General features: G+C 45.5%; 1 protein-coding gene across 2 annotated transcripts in view; it reads right to left on the minus strand.

Annotated features, from left to right (window-relative positions):
- The window catches only part of KIF20B (kinesin family member 20B), a 608,549-nt gene that overhangs the window by 399,324 nt on the left and 188,379 nt on the right, over positions 1–20,846 (minus strand). For both annotated transcript variants that reach the window (XM_078642920.1, XM_078642919.1), the window contains exons 10-13: positions 18,593–18,664; positions 18,363–18,509; positions 17,076–17,238; positions 14,550–14,849 (exon numbers count right to left, since the gene is read on the minus strand). In XM_078642920.1, the coding sequence (XP_078499046.1) occupies positions 14,550–14,849; positions 17,076–17,238; positions 18,363–18,509; positions 18,593–18,664 (682 nt within the window). The remainder of the gene's footprint in view (positions 1–14,549; positions 14,850–17,075; positions 17,239–18,362; positions 18,510–18,592; positions 18,665–20,846) is intronic.

Raw genomic sequence — 20,846 nt, forward strand, 5'->3', positions numbered from 1 at the left:
GGGACTGGAGAGCCCCCATAGACTTTGCAGTCTCGGTGTCTTTCTTGATTTTTTCTAGGGTGGTGTCCACCTCAGGTCCAAATAAGTGATCAGGGTTTACAGGCTGATTTAGGATGGTGGTTTGTATCTCCGGCTTGAACCCGGAGATTCTGAGCCAGGCCTGACGCCGTAACATTACACTTGTGTTAATGGCCCTGGCCGCGGTGTCCGCTGCGTCCAGTGCACACTTAATAGAAGCATTTGAGATGAGCTTCCCCTCCTGAATGAGCATCTCTGCTGCCTCCTTATATACATCTGGCAAGTGTTGAAACAGGGTTTCAAGTGTATCATAATGTGCCCCGTCATATCTGGCCAAGAGTGCCTGCGTGTTAGAAATGCGCCAGATATTGGCCGCTTGAGCCGCCAACCTCTTCCCTGATGCTTCTAGCACCTTAGATTCCTTGTGCGGGGGAGGAGCATCACCAGTAGTTTGTGAATTTGCTCTCTTCCGACTAGAGTGTCCAACGGCAACTGGCCCGTGATGTAGGTAGGGTCGCCAGGCGCCGGCTTGTACTTTTTTTCAATTCTGGGGTTTATAACCCTGGCACGTGTGGGTTCTTTAAAAATGTCCGCAGCATGTTTTAAGACACCTTTCAGCATTGGCAGAGTCTTTACAGTCTTTTCAGAGGCGGAAAAGGTGTCAAACAGAAAGTCCACTTCAATAGGGTCAGCATGGAGCTGGACGTCATGATTTTTGGCTGCCCTCTCAATAGGCGCATTAAATGCCGCAGAATCCTCAGTAGGGGAGGTTTTGACAGCATACACTTGAGTGTCCTGGGCAGTTTGTGGATCTCCTGGGTCCGCAGCATCCGCCCATGTGTCATGCTGATCTTCAGGATCAGTGTCAGCAGGGTAGTTGCATTCATCATAGTCACCTTCCCCAGCCTCCACATCCGAGTAAATGGGCGAGATTGGAGCAGTTTCCTGAGCACGTGGATTAATCAGTTCAACAAGAACTGGTGTATCCGTGGAATCCTTTTTCTTCTTTAAAGGAATCGTGTAGGACTCCATAGGCTGTGCTGGCGTGATTTTCCGCTTGTAAATGGAAAGTTTACCAGTGTTGGCGTCGATAAATTGTTCCGACTGCTCCTCCAGCAGGGGTTGTCGATGCTTTGTGCCTACAACTGCAGGGGTAGGCTTCGGTCCCGTGGACACCTTCATGGACGCCTCGACGACCTTCCTGGGTGCGAACGCCTTCGGCGCCACTTTCGGTGGCAGCGTGAACTGAATCGGCGCCGTCGACTTCAGCGGTTTTAAGGCAGGCTTCGGCGTGGAAGTATCCTTCGGATCGACCGCGGAAGCCTTGTCCTTAATGCGCTTCAACGAGTCTGACACCTGCTTCGTGAAGGATGCGGACGGTTTCGTTGACTCCACAGGTGCTCTCGAGTTACTGCCGTAGTACTTTTGGCCTTGTCCGGCCGACGTGCAGGATCGACAGCTTTTGTAGCTCCGAGTCCTTTGTCTGTGTCGACGGCCCTTGGCGCCGACGGCTTCGGGTCGGCGGCCTTGACAAGTGCTTTTGGTGCCCCAGTCTTCGGCTCGACGCCCTTGAGCGACTTCACCGGTTCAACAACCTTCTTTGGCTTCGTCTGCACCGACAGGTCTGAAGACGTGGAGCCGACCAAGGCGACAGGCGCTTTCTGTTTCGACGGCGCCTCTATCACTTTCGGTTTTGTCGAGACCGAAGCTTTCTCTTTCGGTTTCGATTTGGCTAATGGCGGCTCCGTAGATGTGTCCGTAGCCGGGCCCGGAGGCAGACCGTGGATCTAGGTGAAAGATCTTGGGTAAGGCCATGTGGCGATCCCTCGACCTGAGCCTTAGCTATTGTCCGAACGGGGCATAGCTCTTCGCTTGAGCTATCTTCCGTGGCCCCGTAGGCCTCATTGTCGTCTCCTACCTCGTCGACGACGTCTTCAGTATCGAGCATCTCGACGTCTGCGTCGTAGTTGGAGTCGATCTATGCCGCTGGATTCGAAATCGGCTCTCGATCTTCCTGCTCGTCTGCCTCTTCTCCCTCGGTATCGAAAATGTTCACCGGGTCAGGTGTCGTCTGCTGGGCCTCCTGGCGCGCCACACGCCGAAGTCGAATCGTCTTCTTGGAGCGAAAAAGAGAACAAGCCATACAGTTGGCTTCATCGTGATCCGGCGACATGCACTTGTTGCACACCGGGTGGACATCGATGTGGGGATACTTAGAGTTGAACACGGGGCACCTTTTGAACGGGCTCCGTTCCATGATGTGTCGTCGAATAAGGCGTGTTGCGTCGACCGGGCCTCGAGCACTGAAGGGCCATGCGACTCCTCTGGATGTCCGACTCGGGAACTGAGCCGGAACAGAGCTGGGCACCGAACGCAAGACAATACCGACGATATAGGAAAGGCCTTCGGGCCAAAAAGAAAAGTTTCTATTGATTCCGAACTTGAGTGATCAAATATGCATCCGAACCCAATGGCGGAAAAAAACAATCTGGGGATGGAGTCGATGCCCATGCGCACTGTAGTCCAGGGGAGGAGCCACCTATCTCGTGATACTTCGAAGACACTTCCAGGACAACAATGTGCAATCATCCGGACCCAACACTAGGCGGCGATCTATGCTATAGATATGAATTCAGCAGCCCACATGCCTCGAACCATTAATATATATTTTCTAAGCATGTGGTGAGTTAATATGTCCATGCCAATAACAGTCTACACAACTCATTTTTCTTCTTTTCTTTTCTCTGCTTAGCTATGATGTGGCCCAAGTTTGACAAGTTGGTGCTACCTGAACCAGAATAAAACATTTCCAATAAGCTTTTACTAGTGGTCAATCATATCCTAAAGCTGAAAACAGTAGTATCCAGTTATACCTTATGTCAGAAATGTATAATGCTGAACCCCCCACCACTGCCCCCTTCACCCCCCTACCAACACTCTGCACCTTGATAATTAAACTCCACCCCACTTAAATTTTGGGATTCCCAAAAGCAATTCTTCAGCGCTCAATAAGCCTAACAGTTGAAATTGTATTGACTTATGTTTAAACCCCATCCTTGTAGAACAAGAGGAAAATAGTCACCTCGCACCTTCTCGCTCAGATACCCGAAATACGGAAATAGGTTTTGATGATTCAATACCAGTAATTTTCACTTCTTATCCTTCACTCTCATCGTTAGGTTTTCAACCTATTTATTTATCATGACAATGTCACATTACTGCAGCCTAATCCACCAGCCCTGACCAGTTTAATATGTTGGAGTAGCCAGTGTTCTTGGAAAAGTAGCCCCATCCACTTTGTGTTGGTGAATCTGCTACCACCTTTCCAGGTACTTCACTCATTACGACACAGGCCCACAGCATTTCTGTCCAGGAGAAACTACCACAGGGGGATGCACAGATGCTTGCAAGCATGGTTCTACACAAAGGAAGATGTTAGGGTCAGGATACTATTATGGTCTATTTATCTTCCATTTATAAAGCTTTAGTAATCATCTATTTGCAGCGAAGCATTTTCATAGCTGGGTCATTCAGGTTCTAGCCCTTTGAATAAAGGCAGCTAGCTGCTGCTAGCTCACTCTTGCCACATAAATACCAGCATTAACTTTTCAGAGTTGTAAACCAAAAATCACCACATTGCAAATGCTCCCAAAAACAACCATACATCTAGCATGGAATAGATCACTGGGGACGCAGAGCAGATATCTAGGTAATCTAGGGTCAGTCCTAGTGCTTTAAAAGCGTAAACCTGGCTTCCAGTTAGGAATATCTTGGTTTCTGTCCTTATCCATTAAGAGATGTGCTTCTCACTTACAGCGGGAAGTCTGTCTCACCATAGTCCCACAGATGCTTAGGGAAATGAGGTAATGTGCCCCAGGCAGTCACCTCTAGGCCCTTCACAATACCAAACTCGCCTGCACCATTAATTCCCCCAACCGGATAATGTATTAATAAGGCAGCGCGAATGCTGGAAGGGTTTATTGTTAAGCCATTGTTTGGAAGGAGGAGAGTATTGTTTGAGAGGTCCGTAGCCCACATTTAGCCCTGTTCCCACTTTTAATGTCCTCGTTGATATCCAGCACTGCCAAGTACCACGCATCAGGCAGTAGAATAACGCATTTTAGTGTGGTGGTCCGCATCACTGTACTAAGATGCATTAATCACGCATTTTTAGCACCTTCACAATACCTGTGTGCTGGGAGTCTGTAACCGCAACTGTTGGAGCTGAATTTACAGCAGGGCAACAAGTGCTGTGCACAAAGGGCTGTAGGAGGGTCACTGGGGAATTGAAGGAGGGGCTGTCCGCTTGAGTCAACGTAAGCATTACCTGCTCTCATTTTACGCAGCTCTGATGTTGCATGTGCGAGTGTGGGAAGTGTTGTACAGCACATCTGCCTCTACAAAGGCAAGGATTGCACATGTGCAACGTGTTTGTTGCTGTGTGGATCTTCTTTCTGCTGAAGGGCAAGAGCTGCTGTGCTACGCATGGGACTCCTCCCATGGCAGAGTCCGTTAGCAGTACCACAACCTCCAGCACAGTCACTGGCACCACCCGTAGCAGCAGCGATCCGGTGAGTTGGCAAGGATGGGATGTAAGTTGGAGCCTGAGGTTGGGAAAGGCAGTGTGTTTGCGATCACATTGGCTGTAGGTGTTTTCATTACAAATGTGGCTTCTTCATGTGGCTTCTAATTGTGGCTCCCACCCATGCCTTCGTCTCAGTTTTAAATGAACTTGCAAAGTCTGTACTTGAAGTGCCTTGGACACAAGACCTCGAGTCGATCATGTGTGATATTTCCTTGTTATATAACCCGCTTTTTCATTTTCAGGTAATCAACGTTACCTGAAATTTCTAACTTTCAAGGTTGTTGGAAACCTGTTATGTCCCTGAGGCTTCAGATTAGGAGGCCAGCCATTTGGCCTTGGAATCGCTTTGGGTTCTGGGTTCAAGAGATGCCGGTCCAGTCCTCACCCTGGCAAGAGGGCAGCAGTTTGAGCACAGCAGCATTCCATCAGTGGCAGTCCTTCCTAGCAGAGTAACCATAGATCCAGAACTGTACTGAAGAGTTTGTGTCTGAGGCCCCTTTTTTTATACCCTGGTTCTGGAAGGTGGGAGAAGCTTCTAGACAGTGACTTTAAAGTGCACAGAAGCCCTGCACTGGCTCCAAGCTGGCCGAAGTAACTATGCAGGATCACTAGGCCCTTTATGTGAAGATAGAACACAGCATATTCAACTGTAAATGAGGCTTGGTCTAGCTCTTCCCTCTAAGCCTGCCAGTGATAGCCCCATGGGACACACCTATTGTGTGTGCATCGGACTAGGAGGAATACGCAAAGCCCAACTGCCAACTACACCCAGTCATGTGATCAGACACAGGCTGAAATTGGCTAAGGCATGAAAATGCTGACTTCCTTGCAACCATAAGTTGGGATTTTAAATTATGATTCCAGAGACACTAAACATAATAAAGTATTTCTTTCCATTTGGAAATTACACGTCATAAGCCAACTCAACACAACTGTAACCTTATGGGAGAGATAGGCCTTGCAGTAGAGTAAAACTAATTTGAGAGTTTTTCAATCCAAGGACATGTAAAACATAAAAGTATATATCCTACTTTCTAAATACATTGCACCCTGTCCTCTGGGCTGCCCAGAGGAACACTACGGACGATTTATTTGTGTTCAAAAGGAAGGGTTAGGCCTGGCAAAAGGTTTATTTTTCCAGGTCAAAATGGCAGTTTGTACTGCACATACGTATTCTGAAATGGCAGGCCTGAGACATATTTAAAGGGCTATTAAATGGGGTCACAATTTGAGCTGCATTTCACACTAGTAGCATTAAAATTACAGGCACTGGATTGATGTAGCATCACTTTACCAGGGACATACAAGTAAATGAACTATACCTATTGGGTACAAGCCAATATTACTATGTTTAGAGGAGAAAGCCCATGCACTTTAAAATCGGACAGCAGTGGTAAAGTGCCCAGAGTCCTAAGGAAAGCAAAAACTAGGTCAGAAAAAAAAGAGTAGGAAGAAGACAAAACAGGTAAGTCAACCAGACGTTCCCTAATATTCTCAGGAAAAACAGCATCACGCAACCAAGCATCGCTGCGGAGAGCCACCGAACTTGCCAAAGCGCGGCCGAGAGCATCAGCAACATCCAAGGCCGGACGGAGAATAAACGCGGCCAACTCCCGGCCATCTAACACATGATGCTGCAGATCAGCACAGACACCTTCGTGGGAGACGCGAGACAGAAGGTACTCCACAGAATCCCACAGGCTGGAGGTAGCCCTGGCCAACACTATGTGTTGAGTGCTCGCAAAGCAGCACAAGAGGAAGAAAAGATATTACGTCAAGATGAATCCAACCACTGGGCCTCCTGTGACGGAGGAAACACTGAGGGTAACGAAGGAAAAGCAGTCTGCAGAAGAGGGCCCTGGGTAGAAGGGTGGAATAAAGTCAGACTGGTTCGTACGGAGCAGGATGGTGGCGGTGTTGGAGCGGCTGAGGCACCGATTACCTGTGGCAGAAGACCCTCAGAAGAGAATTGTGGAGCGAAGCTTCGAATGGAAGAAGCAGCTCCCCTCCACCAAAGCCCTGGTGGAGAACTTCTAATAAATGATCCATAGGGAATGGCGTGACGGGGTCACCCATTCGCAAAATGCGAGCGGCTGTGAAAATGGCCCGGACAAAGGCTACACTCTCCTCTGTAGGGCGACGCGGAGAAGAAAGCAATTCCTCCGTGGGCTACGGCTGTAAACTAAGCCATCCATCCCAGTGTCCAGCTGGAGGAAGAAACGGCCAGCCCCTGAATAGTGGAAGATTCACGGAGTGGGGGCCTGAAGGGCCTCCGGGGAAGGTGGAGAAGCCTGCGGAGCAACCAACAGCGAGTTGCAGAAGAGAGAGTCCGAGGGTTGTGACAGCGGAGATGGCGAAGAGCCCTCCCTGGAAGACGCCGGGTAAAAGCAATGACGCGGCGTCTGTCTCCGGAGAAGAGTAACAACATTCAAGACAATGAACTTTGATCAGATCTGATTCTGCAGTGTTTCTTGTGCTGTGTGAGAAACTTATTTTCAGAACAATTTGAAGATGAGAGTACAAATGTCCATTTTCACTCATTGGATTTGGCTCCAAGCTAAAGCTTCAGCTGGAGGCACAAATGGGGGGAATAAAGGCATGCCTGCAAGATAAACACTGGCCCTCGAGTGGCGTTTCTCATATAAGCAGTGTATGGACCGTATACTCCAGATCTCTCTGAATCCAACTCACATGATGTATAGGTGAAATAGAGAACTTCACCTCATCGTGCTACAAGGTGTTTACCTGATGTTCATGCAAAAGCCATCCTGCTATAGCGTGTTTTCCGAAAATAGATCGAATACAGATCTTAAGACCAACAGAGTCAACGCATTTTACACATTTCGTCTTCACTTGGAATATGTGTTCTCACAAGGAAATTTTGCTTCCAATGGCACTATGAAGAAACTTCTTACTGATAGGCACACTCACTCTTTTTTGTAAGATATTGATCCATAACTGGATATTGATAATTACAGAGAAACATTGTTTCAACAAGTATGCAGATTGATTATTATACCTTTCGAGTACCAACAGAGTGGTGTTCCCTTTATACTAATAGGGACAATGTTCCACAATATTCTCCTACGAGCTGGGTCAGGTCAGAGTTAAGTTTTCATCCTTTAATAGTGAAAAAAAATGTCATAACTAGCTCAGACTCACTTCGATAACCAAAATTATGAAAATTGGACTTGTGTCTTTCTTTCTAGACAGAAAAATTATTTATGTACCTTCATTTTTAAATGCCTATACAGAAAATGGTTTTGAGGTATGGGAGGGATTGAATGCTGTGTTCTCACTTCAAGGAATGTGAGCAACGTAAACATAACCCAATCCAGAGACCAATACACTTTCATACTGGTCACCACAACTTTAACATCAAGCCGAACGTCAGTTTTGGAACTTCAAAAGAAAGAAAGCAGTACGCTCATGGACTTCTTAGTGAGAATGAACCTCCCAGATCCACAGAAAAGTTATGGAAACAAGCATTTGCAATGCAATCGGTCTCTCGCCTTTGGGATTTTATAAGTGTTTATCCAGAGCTATTGACTCTGCTAATGCACAAGTGTGGTTACAGAAAGGTATTTTTCAACAACAAAAAAGTCATGCAGTATGAGATCGGCACTGCATTCCATTTTTCGTTAGATTCAGTTAATCTAACTCATTAATGAATGCAGCATTTTCCCAACAACCCCATGTCTCGTAAATGCTGCTAGGGCTCTTTCTATTTTTCACTACCAATGACCCCCAGTTTCAGTCTTTCAAGAAATCTAGGTGCTCCTAACACATCAGAAATCTTGAGAACATTCAGGAAAAGTAATGCAGGTCACATGTTCCCATAGCATTTCGAAATTATGAAAATGTCTCACATAAGCAATCTGAAACCTTAGCAACTATGCGTATACTGACACTCAAATGTACTAGAGAAATAAACTTCACCCTGCTCCTGCTATAAGCATAGTTGGCATTGGTTGAGCACTGTGCAACATAAAATGCGCTTTAGTGTAGTATAGACCAGGGTCGGAAGCTGTGAGACAAGAATTCACGAACAGAAACCACGTCGCAGTATGTGTTTCTGCGTTATACTGATAGCAGTGCCACTGAAGTATGCGGCAGAGAGGAGTTAAGTAGATAGCCAAAAAAGGCAAGTTAGGTGCCCTAATGTGGCAACCCACCCGAGCTTGAAACAGCAATGGGGGGCATAGGAACCACTAGGGCGCTAACACTGGCCCTGGAAGTCCATAAACTTAAGTGTTCATTGTGGCCCTGGAAGTACATGCATGACCACCAACTCCACCTTCTTTGGAGGGTGTACCTTCTTTTCAGTGATATTTACCTTCCCATAAAGCAGCGTGCCCATCTGCAAACCCGCACCCCCTCCTACTCCCGGCCCTGTGCAGAACCACAGCTCTATCCGATCCTTCCATGAGACAACGAGAGTTTATTACTTGTCACCGAATGCAGTTCACCCCTGCATGCTCTTGTTTATTTTAATAATTCCACCTGCAGAATCATTCATTCCCAATATATAAAACATGCTTTGGCACGGTTAGTGCACAACTCGAACTACTGCTTTATGGGGGATGTGGGGGGAGAGGTGTGTCAGTTTCACCGCTTACCAAACTGGTGAAATGTCAACAGTCTGTGGATGGGGATCTTGCTACACTATTGGGGTACAATACTATTGGGCGGCTCATTTACTGGCTGTGAATGAGTGAAGATTCGGGGGTTTTGGGGGCCCTTCTTATACGGCACAGGTTGTCTACCGGATAGCTGGGACCTTCCTCATCTGTTTTACGGAGGGGGGTGGGCCTACCTGGCTCACCCCCACAGTGCTGGAAAAATTGAATTAGACTATGAAGTTGATGGGAAACTACATTGTGGCGGGGTACCAGACTTCCACCGGTGGCGGAACGGAGATGTTTCACGCCATGGGACTGTATATGCATTTTAATAATAGGGTACGTGTTGCGTCGGGGGAGGAGGGGAAACAATGGGGACGATTCAGGACCTCCAGGAGGAATATGCTATGCATCGAACGCAGTTCTTCGGGTATCTGCAACTCAGTCATGCTCTCCTCCCTCTTGTGCGACCTGTAGACTATATCCCCGAGTTTTCTCCGATGGAAACCAACATTTCTCACAAATCTTAAAGAGTATAAATTATCGAAAATTTCTAAAATGCTTATGTGCAATGTTCCAGATTCAATGGCCAGGGTAAACAGTGCAAAAGCGACAATTGATGGACAGAATGCAGAACAATGTCATACATTCACCCCAGTACAGAGATCTGGGCCTAAATCCATTTTTTTTTTGCACTCCACACCACCCCAGGTCAGACATGGCCATATGCAAATCAGCCTTCACCCTGTGCCTCATGGGAACAGTCCAGCCCGAACTGCCAAGCCATGTCTTTCCTGGACCGGAATCAAGCATCCAAGGACCGGTTTGTGGCTATCAGCCGTCATCAGCCTGGATAGCATGACTCCAGTGGTGTGGAGAGCATGGGACTCACGTCTGAGCATACCCATCCCACTCTGGGCGACAAAGGCAAAAACAGGTGATGGACAGAATGCAGAACATTGTCATACATTCCCCCCAGTACAGAGATCTGGGCCTAAATCCATCTTTTTTTGCACTCCACACAACCCCAGGTCAGACATGGTCATATGCAAATCAGCCTTGACCCTGTGCCTCATGGGAACAGTCCAGCCCGAACTGCCAAGCCATGCCTTTCCTGGACCGGAAACAAGCATTCAAGGACCGGTTTCTGGCTATCAGCCGTCATCAGCCTGGATAGCTTGACTCCAGTGGTGTGGAGAGCATGGGACTCACGTCTGAGCATACCCATCCCACTGGGGGTGACAAATGCAAAAACAACAATTGATGGACAGAATGCAGAACAATGTCATACATTCACCCCAGTACAGAGATCTGGGCCTAAATCCATAGTTTTTTTGTACTCCACACCACGCCAGGTCAGACATGGCCATATGCAAATCAGCCTTGACCCTGTGCCTCATGGGAACAGTCCAGCCCGAACTGCCATTCCAGTCCGAACTGCCAAGCCTTCTCTTTCCTGGATGCTTGATTCCGGTCCAGGAAAGGCATGGCTTGGCAGTTCGGGCTGGACTGTTCCCATGAGGCACAGGGTCAAGGCTGATTTGCATATGACCATGTCTGACCTGGGGTTGTGTGGAGTGCAAAAAAAGATGGATTTAGGCCCAGATCTCTGTACTGGGGGGAATGTATGACAATGTTCTGCATTCTGTCCATCACCTGTTTTTGCCTTTGTCGCCCAGAGTGGGATGGGTATGCTCAGACGTGAGTCCCATGCTCTCCACACCACTGGAGTCAAGCTATCCAGGCTGATGACGGCTGATAGCCAGAAACCGGTCCTTGGATGCTTGTTTCCGGTCCAGGAAAGGCATGGCTTGGCAGTTCGGGCTGGACTGTTCCCATGAGGCACAGGGTCAAGGCTGATTTGCATATGACCATGTCTGACCTGGGGTTGTGTGGAGTGCAAAAAAAGATGGATTTAGGCCCAGATCTCTGTACTGGGAGGAATGTATGACAATGTTCTGCATTCTGTCCATCACCTGTTTTTGCCTTTGTCGCCCAGAGTGGGATGGGTATGCTCAGACGTGAGTCCCATGCTCTCCACACCACTGGAGTCAAGCTATCCAGGCTGATGACGGCTGATAGCCACAAACCGGTCCTTGGATGCTTGATTCCGGTCCAGGAAATACATGGCTTGGCAGTTCGGGCTGGACTGTTCCCATGAGGCACAGGGTCAAGGCTGATTTGCATATAGCCATGTCTGACCTGGGGTGGTGTGGAGTGCAAAAAAACGATGGATTTAGGCCCAGATCTCTGTACTGGGGTGAATGTATGACAATGTTCTGCATTCTGTCCATCACCTGTTGTTTTTGCCAGGGTAAACAGAGGGCATGCAAGAGTAAATTGGGGGACTTGGCAGATGACTGGAGAGAAGCGGTGGAGACACTCAGGGAGACGGTGATAGGTGTTCAGTTTAGTTTGATCTAACTAAATATACTTCATAGAGGTTTTTTTTCTAGGGCCAGACTATTGCATGGGTCTGATCCCTTCCGAGACCTGTGGGGTGCGATGAACCAGATGGAGACTTGCCTCACACATTCTGGAACTGCCCGGGGCGGTCCCATTTTGGGAGAGGGGGGGATGCTGAGCCACCTCAAAGGGCTGATTGGGTGGAAGATCCCCCGAGATCCCAAACATTCTTCTACATATAACTGACGATCTGGTGGGGCACCCGCTATCGGAGGGCACTTCTGTGGCTGGGTCTTGTAGTTGCAAAAAGGGACATTGCCAGGGCATGGAAGGAGGTGGCACCACTGGTGGCCATGCGGGCCAAGGGCATGGACGGTTGCAAGGGTCTGGAACAGCCAATAAATTATTTATCAAAGGGTTGGCTCCAGAAACATTTTAAGATTTGGAGGAACTGGGTTAAGTATAGAGGGGTACATCTAAAGACTTACAATGAAAAGGCCTCGAGTGGATTGGGGGTCAAGGGCAGTGATGGTGGCTGAAGGGCCAGAATCCCAGAAGTGTCAAACACCATGAAGTCTTTCTTTCGCCTTGATACCGGTCTGTAGAAATTGCAATGTATGTGGTGCAGTTTCGCATTGGTGTTGCACTCACTATGATCGAGGTTGTAAAATCAATTAAAAAAAAGTGCAATCTGAAAGACCCTGATGCACAGCGCAGAGATATGAAATTTAAGGGAAATGGATACTAACTGGTCAGTATCCTGAAAGTCAACCATTTTTAAGAGAAATCTGGATGACAAAGAAAAAAATATGAAAAGTCTCTGGAATGGCTTTGAAAGAATACAACCGTATTAACTTCTGTTAGTGTAAGCAACTTGCTTCAACTACATTTTGCAACTGACGCCAAGATTGAAAATGAAAACCAGTTTTTCGAAGACAAATGTTTTTACATATTTTATTACTATTTGAAGATGGTTTTACCTGTTTTCACGAGCTTTTGGCTAATTATGCGTTCCTATTCAAAACTTATGAGTACTTGTGTATAAACTTGTGTCTTGCTGGCGCGTGGACAGCACTTTCCACTAATGAGTGCAACCACTGGGCGGTTTTCTTTTTTTAATAAACCCTTTTCAGGCTCAAGTGCTGTATACAGATATTTTCTTTGACAGGGTCAATATGAGGGAATAGAGGATCCAATTTGAGTAAATATTCTTTGCTCTCCCGCAATAGAGAGGATAATAAGAATGTGGGAAATGCAAAGTCAAAAATACTGCTCAAACATGTGGGAAAAGTCAACCTCAGTAGACACCCTCTATCTGGCACAAAAATGAAAGGAAGTTACCAACCATTCATGGAAAAGTAAATCAGAGCTGCCGTAGAACAGGCATTTAACGTTTAGCTTAAAAAACAAAATGCCCCCAATAGACTCCTAATTCTATACATAATAAACTTGTGGCACTGGTTATAATACAATGAATAGGCATTAATTACTGAATATTGTAAAGTCGTGAAACAGTTGACTGAAAATAGCAAATGGAGAAAACCATAACTATCTCATACATTCCGAATAACCCTTCCACGTTAATTACATTGATTCAAACTGCGACCACTGCAGGAAGCTCTAAGAACCTTAGGTTTTATTTAGGCAATTATATCCACCCATTTACACTGCAAAAGACGTGGTTTGGCGTTCCAATGTGCACCTTTTATTTATTAATGTTCTAGCAGCAAGATTTGAAAGGTATGAAAATCCTGCACCAATAATCTATTGATTGGTCACTTCTGTAATTTGCATATTTGCTTATTATGTAGCATAGACTAACTTTAATAGAAGGATTTGTTTTGCACAGCTCAATTCCACGATTTTGCAGTTTCTGAGGGCTGTAGGAAAAAAATTAAGTAATGGAATATCAGTTTACCTCGAAAGGATTATAAGAGGAGATGGCCACTACACAATTCTAACTCATGCCCCACAGGTCACACAAAAGGTCATCAGCTGGGGCCTAGAATGCAGGGCCATCTTGCTGATTTCTTCTAAAATGAACAAACAGTAGCTTTCACGCCCTGAACTCCACCTGATCAGGCGGGAACTCATTGAGGATGCACATCCTTCTTCAGCCACAATGTATAATGGAACAATCAATCAGTAAATGTAAAATATCTGGATAATTTTAGTAACAGGCTAATTACATTTTCTGGGACAATAGTGTATTGTGTGGAACTCAAAGGAAAGATCTGGCGAAACAAACTGATTCATATACTGAACATTGTCCACACCAAACCTTGTTTAATGTTATAGCTTTGAAGTGGACTATGAAGTGTGCCCTGTACTCATCTTGTAGAAATGTTTTGGATCTGCATAAAGAACCTTGTATCATACTAGACTATATTCAATAAAAGTCTGTCTGAGTTGTTCACTGGTGGCTAGACTAGATGAACCCAGGGTCTTTGCAGAACTTTTTCAGTGATTACTTTATTGATGAATTATGTAGCCTCAGTGTTTTGGAGAAGAGGTTCTTGCATGATTTAGCCTGCTGGAATACTTGCAATACGATCTACGGCTCTGGTGGAACAGGACCATGAAATATAGGGTGAGGCATTGTTGAAAGATATGACATCACAGCACACGACTGTTGGAGAGCCTAAGTTATGCCACACATGGTTTTTTGCAATGCCTAGATACGTTACTACATGGCAACATCTCTGTGCACTATAATGCGTGTGAATATGGTACTCTGGCTTGCGCTGGTCCAGATCAGATATACTGCAATGTTCCGTCTACCGTGCCAAGATTACATCAACAAAATGGGGTTTGGTTGATCCATTCAAATCATATGTATAAATGTATGAACTGAACACACAGGGAAATAAAACTTATGTTACACATACAATATGAAAAAATCCATGCATTACACATACCTGATATTCCTTTTCATCTAAAATAATGTTATGTTCTTCTTTTTTCAGCACCTCCACCTCTAAAGGCTGCACATTAAGAGAGGTTTCTGTATCCTGGTCTTCTGTTTCCTCCTCGCTGTCCCCATTCTCATCTTCAGATTCCATCACATCATCGAGGCGAGAATCCCAGAGAATGGTGGCCCTCCGTCTTGAGATCGGCTTATTGTCTGCGTTATCCATGAGCAAGGACACATCCATTGCTGTTTTGGAAACATTGAACGGATGAACAGGGGGCAGTTTTGAGGTGTCAAGAAGCAGGACCTATTAGTAAATGTGTAAAACGAGAAATTAAAGAGAGGTCTGCTCCTTGACTGGCAATACCAGTCTAAAATGCAGAGGCTGCCCAATAATAATATTTTGGTATCTAAAGTAAAAAACATAATTTAACAGGCTTAATGGTGTCCATGAAGCTATGAGAGTTGCTATTACATAGTTAGCACCGTCATGCAGAGGATTAACAATGCATGATGAACTTCAGATAATGTATTTGTCTTGGTCTTTTTATGGCATTAATCAGCAATTGTGCTCCAACTTCACTGCTCATAAACGAGACCAGGGAAAAAAGGTTCAACAAAACCTCCTCTCCCATTCATATACTAAAGATGCCTAGTGAAGAAATAGGTCATTGATACCACAAGTTGAGGGAAAACCACAATAGACTCTGGAGACTTTCTTTAAGAGACACAAATACACTTCATCTACAAAAGTTTAAAATATTAAGGTAGCAAAATAGTGAAAATGTCAACGTTCAACACTGAGAGAAATGCCTGCATTTGGTCTACATCGACATCTTAATTACAATCATGAGAGAGCGCAAATCGAGGAAAAGGAAAATTAGAAGTGCACCATATTTACAAGCACGTTGCATCAGTTTAGTAAAGGTTACATAAGAGTGTCGAATTTATAGAGTGAAAATACATAAGAGTGTTTAATTAAAATAGAATGCATATATCAGTGTGAAAAGCTAATGTAGAAGTGTGTAGAGATGTTAGAATGATGTTGAAATCCCATGTTATGTGGCTGTTGTAGAGGAGAATGTAATGCTGCTAAACGTAAAAATGTGTAGGCCACATGGCAGTTCACAGAGAATGAAAGGGGTTGTTACCTTCTCACATGATATGGATTTTAATGTTGTTGTAATTCAAAGCATTATTGATCATAGAACTGAAATATATGTTTTATAGAAGTGTTTCATATAACCATTGTGTGTAATAAGTTAGAATACTGTTTAGACTAAGAAATTAAAGGTTTGCAGAGTGCACAGGCCCGTTTCATGTAATTCTAATAGGCCTGAATAGATAAGTTCATTTCTTTTGATCTGCATGTGTTAGTTGCAAGAATGTCATGTTAAGCATAAATTGCGGAGCCTGCTCGAAGGTTTACGACTTAGAAGATACGGTGGAGGCCGGAATTTGGGGCCCACTGTACAAGTGTCTGTTTGCAGGTGCGAGGAGGTTCCAATCAAGAGAGTGATGAATAGGGTTTTGTTCAGAGAGCCAGGCACAGGCCTGGAGGAGGCTTCAGGAATTTCCTGGGGGGTACCGTCCTGCCGGAGAAGAGCCTGAGAAGCAAGGTCAACGCTAACGATGGGCCCAGAGGAGTATCAGCATGGAAAATGCCAGAACCAACACCACGTGAGGGGCGTCTCTAAAGGGCGTTTCTATTGTAAATGTGATTTTTGTATTAGGGACAGCACCCGTGGGTGGAGTTAGGGCAGATGGTCTGAGGAACCTAAGAGAGCGGATGGGTAGGCAGATAGGTTAACTGCGAGACACTGATTCACAACGAAGCCTAAGGGAAGTGAGTGATCTTCTTTGGAAGTCGCCACTGCTGACACCTTTTTAGGTTAAGATTCTACTAAGTAGGGATGTCACTTAGTCTAGTGTAGGGACAGTCTAATCTGGATTTTCTTCCTTTCTGTAAATGACTCACAAGCTACAGCTTGTGTCTATTCTTGCAACTCTGATGGTTTTTGAATTGGTTTTGGTGATATTCTTCTGCCGACTAAGAGCATTTAGAAAATGTATGTTTGTATTGATACCAGTATACCTTTTGAACCTTATTTTGAGATGTTTGTATCTCCAGTTAACTTTGGCTTTATAATAAACTTTTAAAACTTATTCGTAGTAAGTGGTTCTTTAGAGTGGTGTAAGTCCTTAACTGATTGACCTAGTAGTGGATTGCCTTTTACTCTATGACCGGTATCAACGGTTCAGTCGACCTGAGTTGGGATCTAGACCTATAGAAATAGATCAGAAATCCCGCCATAACAATCACTTGACTACATCTGAAAAGCAGTGTTATCACATTATCATTCACAGGGGCTGTAAAAAAAGGCCGTATGGACACCAAAAATGAATAATAAGATAATGAGAATAGAAAAATAAAATGGAAGACACAAAACTACTATGAAACCTACATCTGGGAAATTAGATTACACAATGTTGCAGCGCATTGATTGTAAACCACAATTCGGTTTGTACGTACTTTTTGTGCAACTGCAGAGAACTTCAGCACATTCAGTGTCTCATCATAAACAGAGGCAGTCTGGCTTATATTGACTATCATGCACGCCTTCCCCTTTCCGCAGAAAAAACTCTGTAGATAGTGGGTGAGCTTGCTCTCGCGAAAAGGTACATGCTGTGGAAGCCTGAAAGAAAAGAGTACAAATGTGCCGAAACTGTGACAAAAACTACAAGGGAAACATTTAAGTCATTCAGCTAACCCTTATTTACTTAACTAGCTTTGATCAACACCTCTTCTCGTATTTATTCTGATCTTCACAGGCATCCACTAGGGCGCAGATTTTTACTCTCACAACAGGGCACTCAAATGTCACTCTTCCTCAATTAAACACAGCACATTGAAGTTGTTTGCACAAGCACACCAATTTGGATCTCTAAAAATAACCTCTATGGGGGTAGGGAACAGTGGAACACTTTTTACTGCACAATGGCTAAATCTGTGAGCCCAGCCTCCGAGAAGCAAACTTAAGACTGATAAGTGTCCTTCTAATCCTTGGGAAATGAAACTATTAAGGAGGTACTGGAGGTGTAGGATCAACAAATCATGAGCATGTAAGGAGCATGACATAGTAATTATGAAATAAAAAATGAGGTAGCTATGAGGCAAGGTCTAAATGACCGCTGCATCGGTAAACCGAAAACAATTGGCTTTAACCATTTCGATGATAACTAGAGGTAACCTAATAGTAACAAAACCAATGTTTCCTATGTGGGGGGCGTTTCTTTGTGTCCTTTTATTATGTTCGAGTCAACGCACACTTTTGAGTGAATTCTGCTTTATAAATTGTAGTAATTACCCTAGTGAAAATGGTCACCCTCTGACTGGTTTTATGGACTTAAGCTCCATGATCTAAATGGCAAATGGGCTCCACGCCAAGTACAAAAGCGCAAAAAAGATGGATGTAAAAACACTCTAAAGTATCACAGTCTGGTGCGGGGGTATGGTCCACATGCACTGGGGGTATTGTTGTGCAATTTTAATAAACACACATTGGGTATGACCTAGATTAGCCATCACACTTTTAATAGTGCGATGTGCATGAAGGCAACTGTAGTCCATGCAATAGACAAAGCTGGGGCAGAAATGCAGACCTCTGCATTCAGATGTCAAAATTGAGGAAAAGACAAATAAAGTCTATGTTCTCAAAGGAAAGATCATGCTTATGGGGCTCATTTCACAATAATGGGGGTTGTCAGTTCGAAACATAAAATAAGGCCTCATCATTAAAGTCCCTAAAGGAGCACTTACTTTGCTAGTTGGTTGTTTTTCAGTGCATTAATGCATTTGCCAAGTATATGTAAAGATGTATTGATGTTTCCGCTTTCCTTTAATCGGTCCCCCTCATTTCGCGTCTTTGCACATCGTTCTGAACCAGCAAGATCACATAATGACAACCTAGAAAGAAATACATCTTTTAGACCCTTCAAGGAAAGACTTCGGCTCAGATATAAATACTGCAAAGGTGGTTTCAGACTTACTCGCTGACTTTGGTCACTCGGGGTATTTCCGCATCTTCAATCCTTAACATCCGAAAAGTAAATATACTATGACTGGGGGGAAAAAGTGAGCAGGTTACTCCTGCAGCAGCAAAACAGTAATACATAAATCATCTAAAGGCAAACAGTGGCACGGCGACTTCAAGTGTCCGTTTGCATTAACTACCAACATTTTCTTCAGCTGGTTGGATAAAAGGGGATTTAGAGGCGTGTCACAAACTCCTATAAACAAAAATACTACATTTATTAACAGGAAGTGCAACATGGCAGTACCATCTTAGTAAAGGCCTTCATTTTAAACAAAACGGTAACGGAAACCAATCACAGTATTAACTTTTGCCAAGGTGAAATAATTTCATTTAATATTGGTCCATAAAAATCATATGAAATAATGTATTCGATTATTTTTATATAATTGTCTATTTAGTGATTCCACTTCATCATAATGAATAGACTATTTCAGTCAAATGACCAAAAAGTGCAGCAAACGATACAGTACATACATTAAAATACATGATAAAAACATATGGCAAAACACAAATAATTATCAGAGATTAATCTAGTTGTAAATGGCAGCCCACTTTATCAAGTCTTCCTCCTAACTATACAAGTAAAAACAAAAGCAGGAAAAACTACAGCAAGACCTAAAAACGGACTGTCCGTTAAGCGGTTGTGAGAAAGTGCCATCATTCTTGCATTGGTATGCCCCCACTTTTTCCTGAACTGCTGATGTGCTTTGACTGTGTGCCCTGGGCTCCTGCCAACCAGGTACCCAGGGCCTGTGTTCCTTCCCTAAAACTGTGATGAAACTAAAACTCTATTGGCATCTCTGGCCACCTGTCAGCCCCATGTAAATGGTACCCTAGGTACCCAGGGCATGGTGACCAGAGAAGACCCCTGAGGGCTGCAGCACTTATTGTGCCACCCTCAGGGGCCCTTTACCCCAACACCCACACACTGCCTTTGCAGGCTGAGTGTCTAAGTGTAGAACTAAACAAAGGGTCGACGTGGCACACATCCCTGTGTACCATGCCCACAGAACCCACTGCCCTGGCATACTTCAGTCACCCCTCTAGTTGGGTGCCCTATGCCAGAGGTGTGGGCACAGGTGCATGAGCCCTGTGCCCCTACAGTACCCAGGGCCATTCCTGGGCACTGTAAGTGCAGTGATGCCATTAAGAGTATATGGTGCTGGGAGGTTGTCATTACGAACTCCACAGCACCAGAATGACTACACTGAAGACTGACAAGTTTGGTACCAAACTTCTTAGCACATTAAACCCGCACTGATGCCAGTGTGAGGTTTGATGTAAAATGCACCAGAGGGCATCTTGGAGATGCCCCCTGAAAACCTAACCTACAGTCCACATCTGGGCTGAGTGGCTGCAGAGGCTGCCACACAGCAGACATGTTGTTGGACCCCTGGGTGGAGAGCACCCCGCTCTCCTGGGCCTGAAACAATGCACATCCTGGGCGAGGTGCTAGGTCTCCTCCCCGGATGGGCAGGGGGAAGCTTCAAAGGCATGCCGCCTCTGTGAGCTTCTCCAGACCATTCGATGTACTCAGCAACCGGCCCCCACCGGTTCTAGCCCCCACCGGTTCTAACCCCCACTCTGGCGGGAAACCCTACGTCAGGAAGGGGATTGTGACAGCCTGTGCCAACGCAACCCCTCAGGTGGGAGTGGCGAGGTGAAGCACGACCCCGGGTTCAGGCCATCTTGAAGATGGGGAGCCCTGCCCAATCAAAGCTAGGCTCCTGCCCCCCTCCCACAGGAGAGGAGCAGGCTAAGGGGTGTACCCACCCCAGGACGGGGATCTGTTGGTCCCTGCCCTTGCCCTACCTGTAACGCCCCTAAATTTAGTATTTAGGGGCACCCTAAACCTTCCTTCCTCCGATCCAGATACGAAAAGAAGATCAAGAGGAAGAAGACCCGCCGTGCAGCTGCTAACAGGACGACCACAACTGACTTGGCCCCAGCCCTACCAGCCTGTCGATCCTGGAACCTGCTCCTGCCTAAACCCCGGCGACTCCAGCGGACAGCAACCTTGGGACAACTAGAGGACCTGCCTGCCTTGACCCTCTTAAAAACTGGGACTCCCATCAGCAGAGGCTCTGCTGCAACAACACCCCTGGTGCCAGCCAGGAAGCTCCGGACCATCCCACTCTGCACCCGCCGAGCCCAGCCCGTGCCCAAGTGATCCAAGACCATGAGGACTTCCCCCGGCGACTGGGACC

The sequence above is a fragment of the Lissotriton helveticus genome, chromosome 5_1, assembly GCF_964261635.1.
Source record: "Lissotriton helveticus chromosome 5_1, aLisHel1.1, whole genome shotgun sequence".
Lineage (NCBI taxonomy): Eukaryota > Metazoa > Chordata > Amphibia > Caudata > Salamandridae > Lissotriton > Lissotriton helveticus.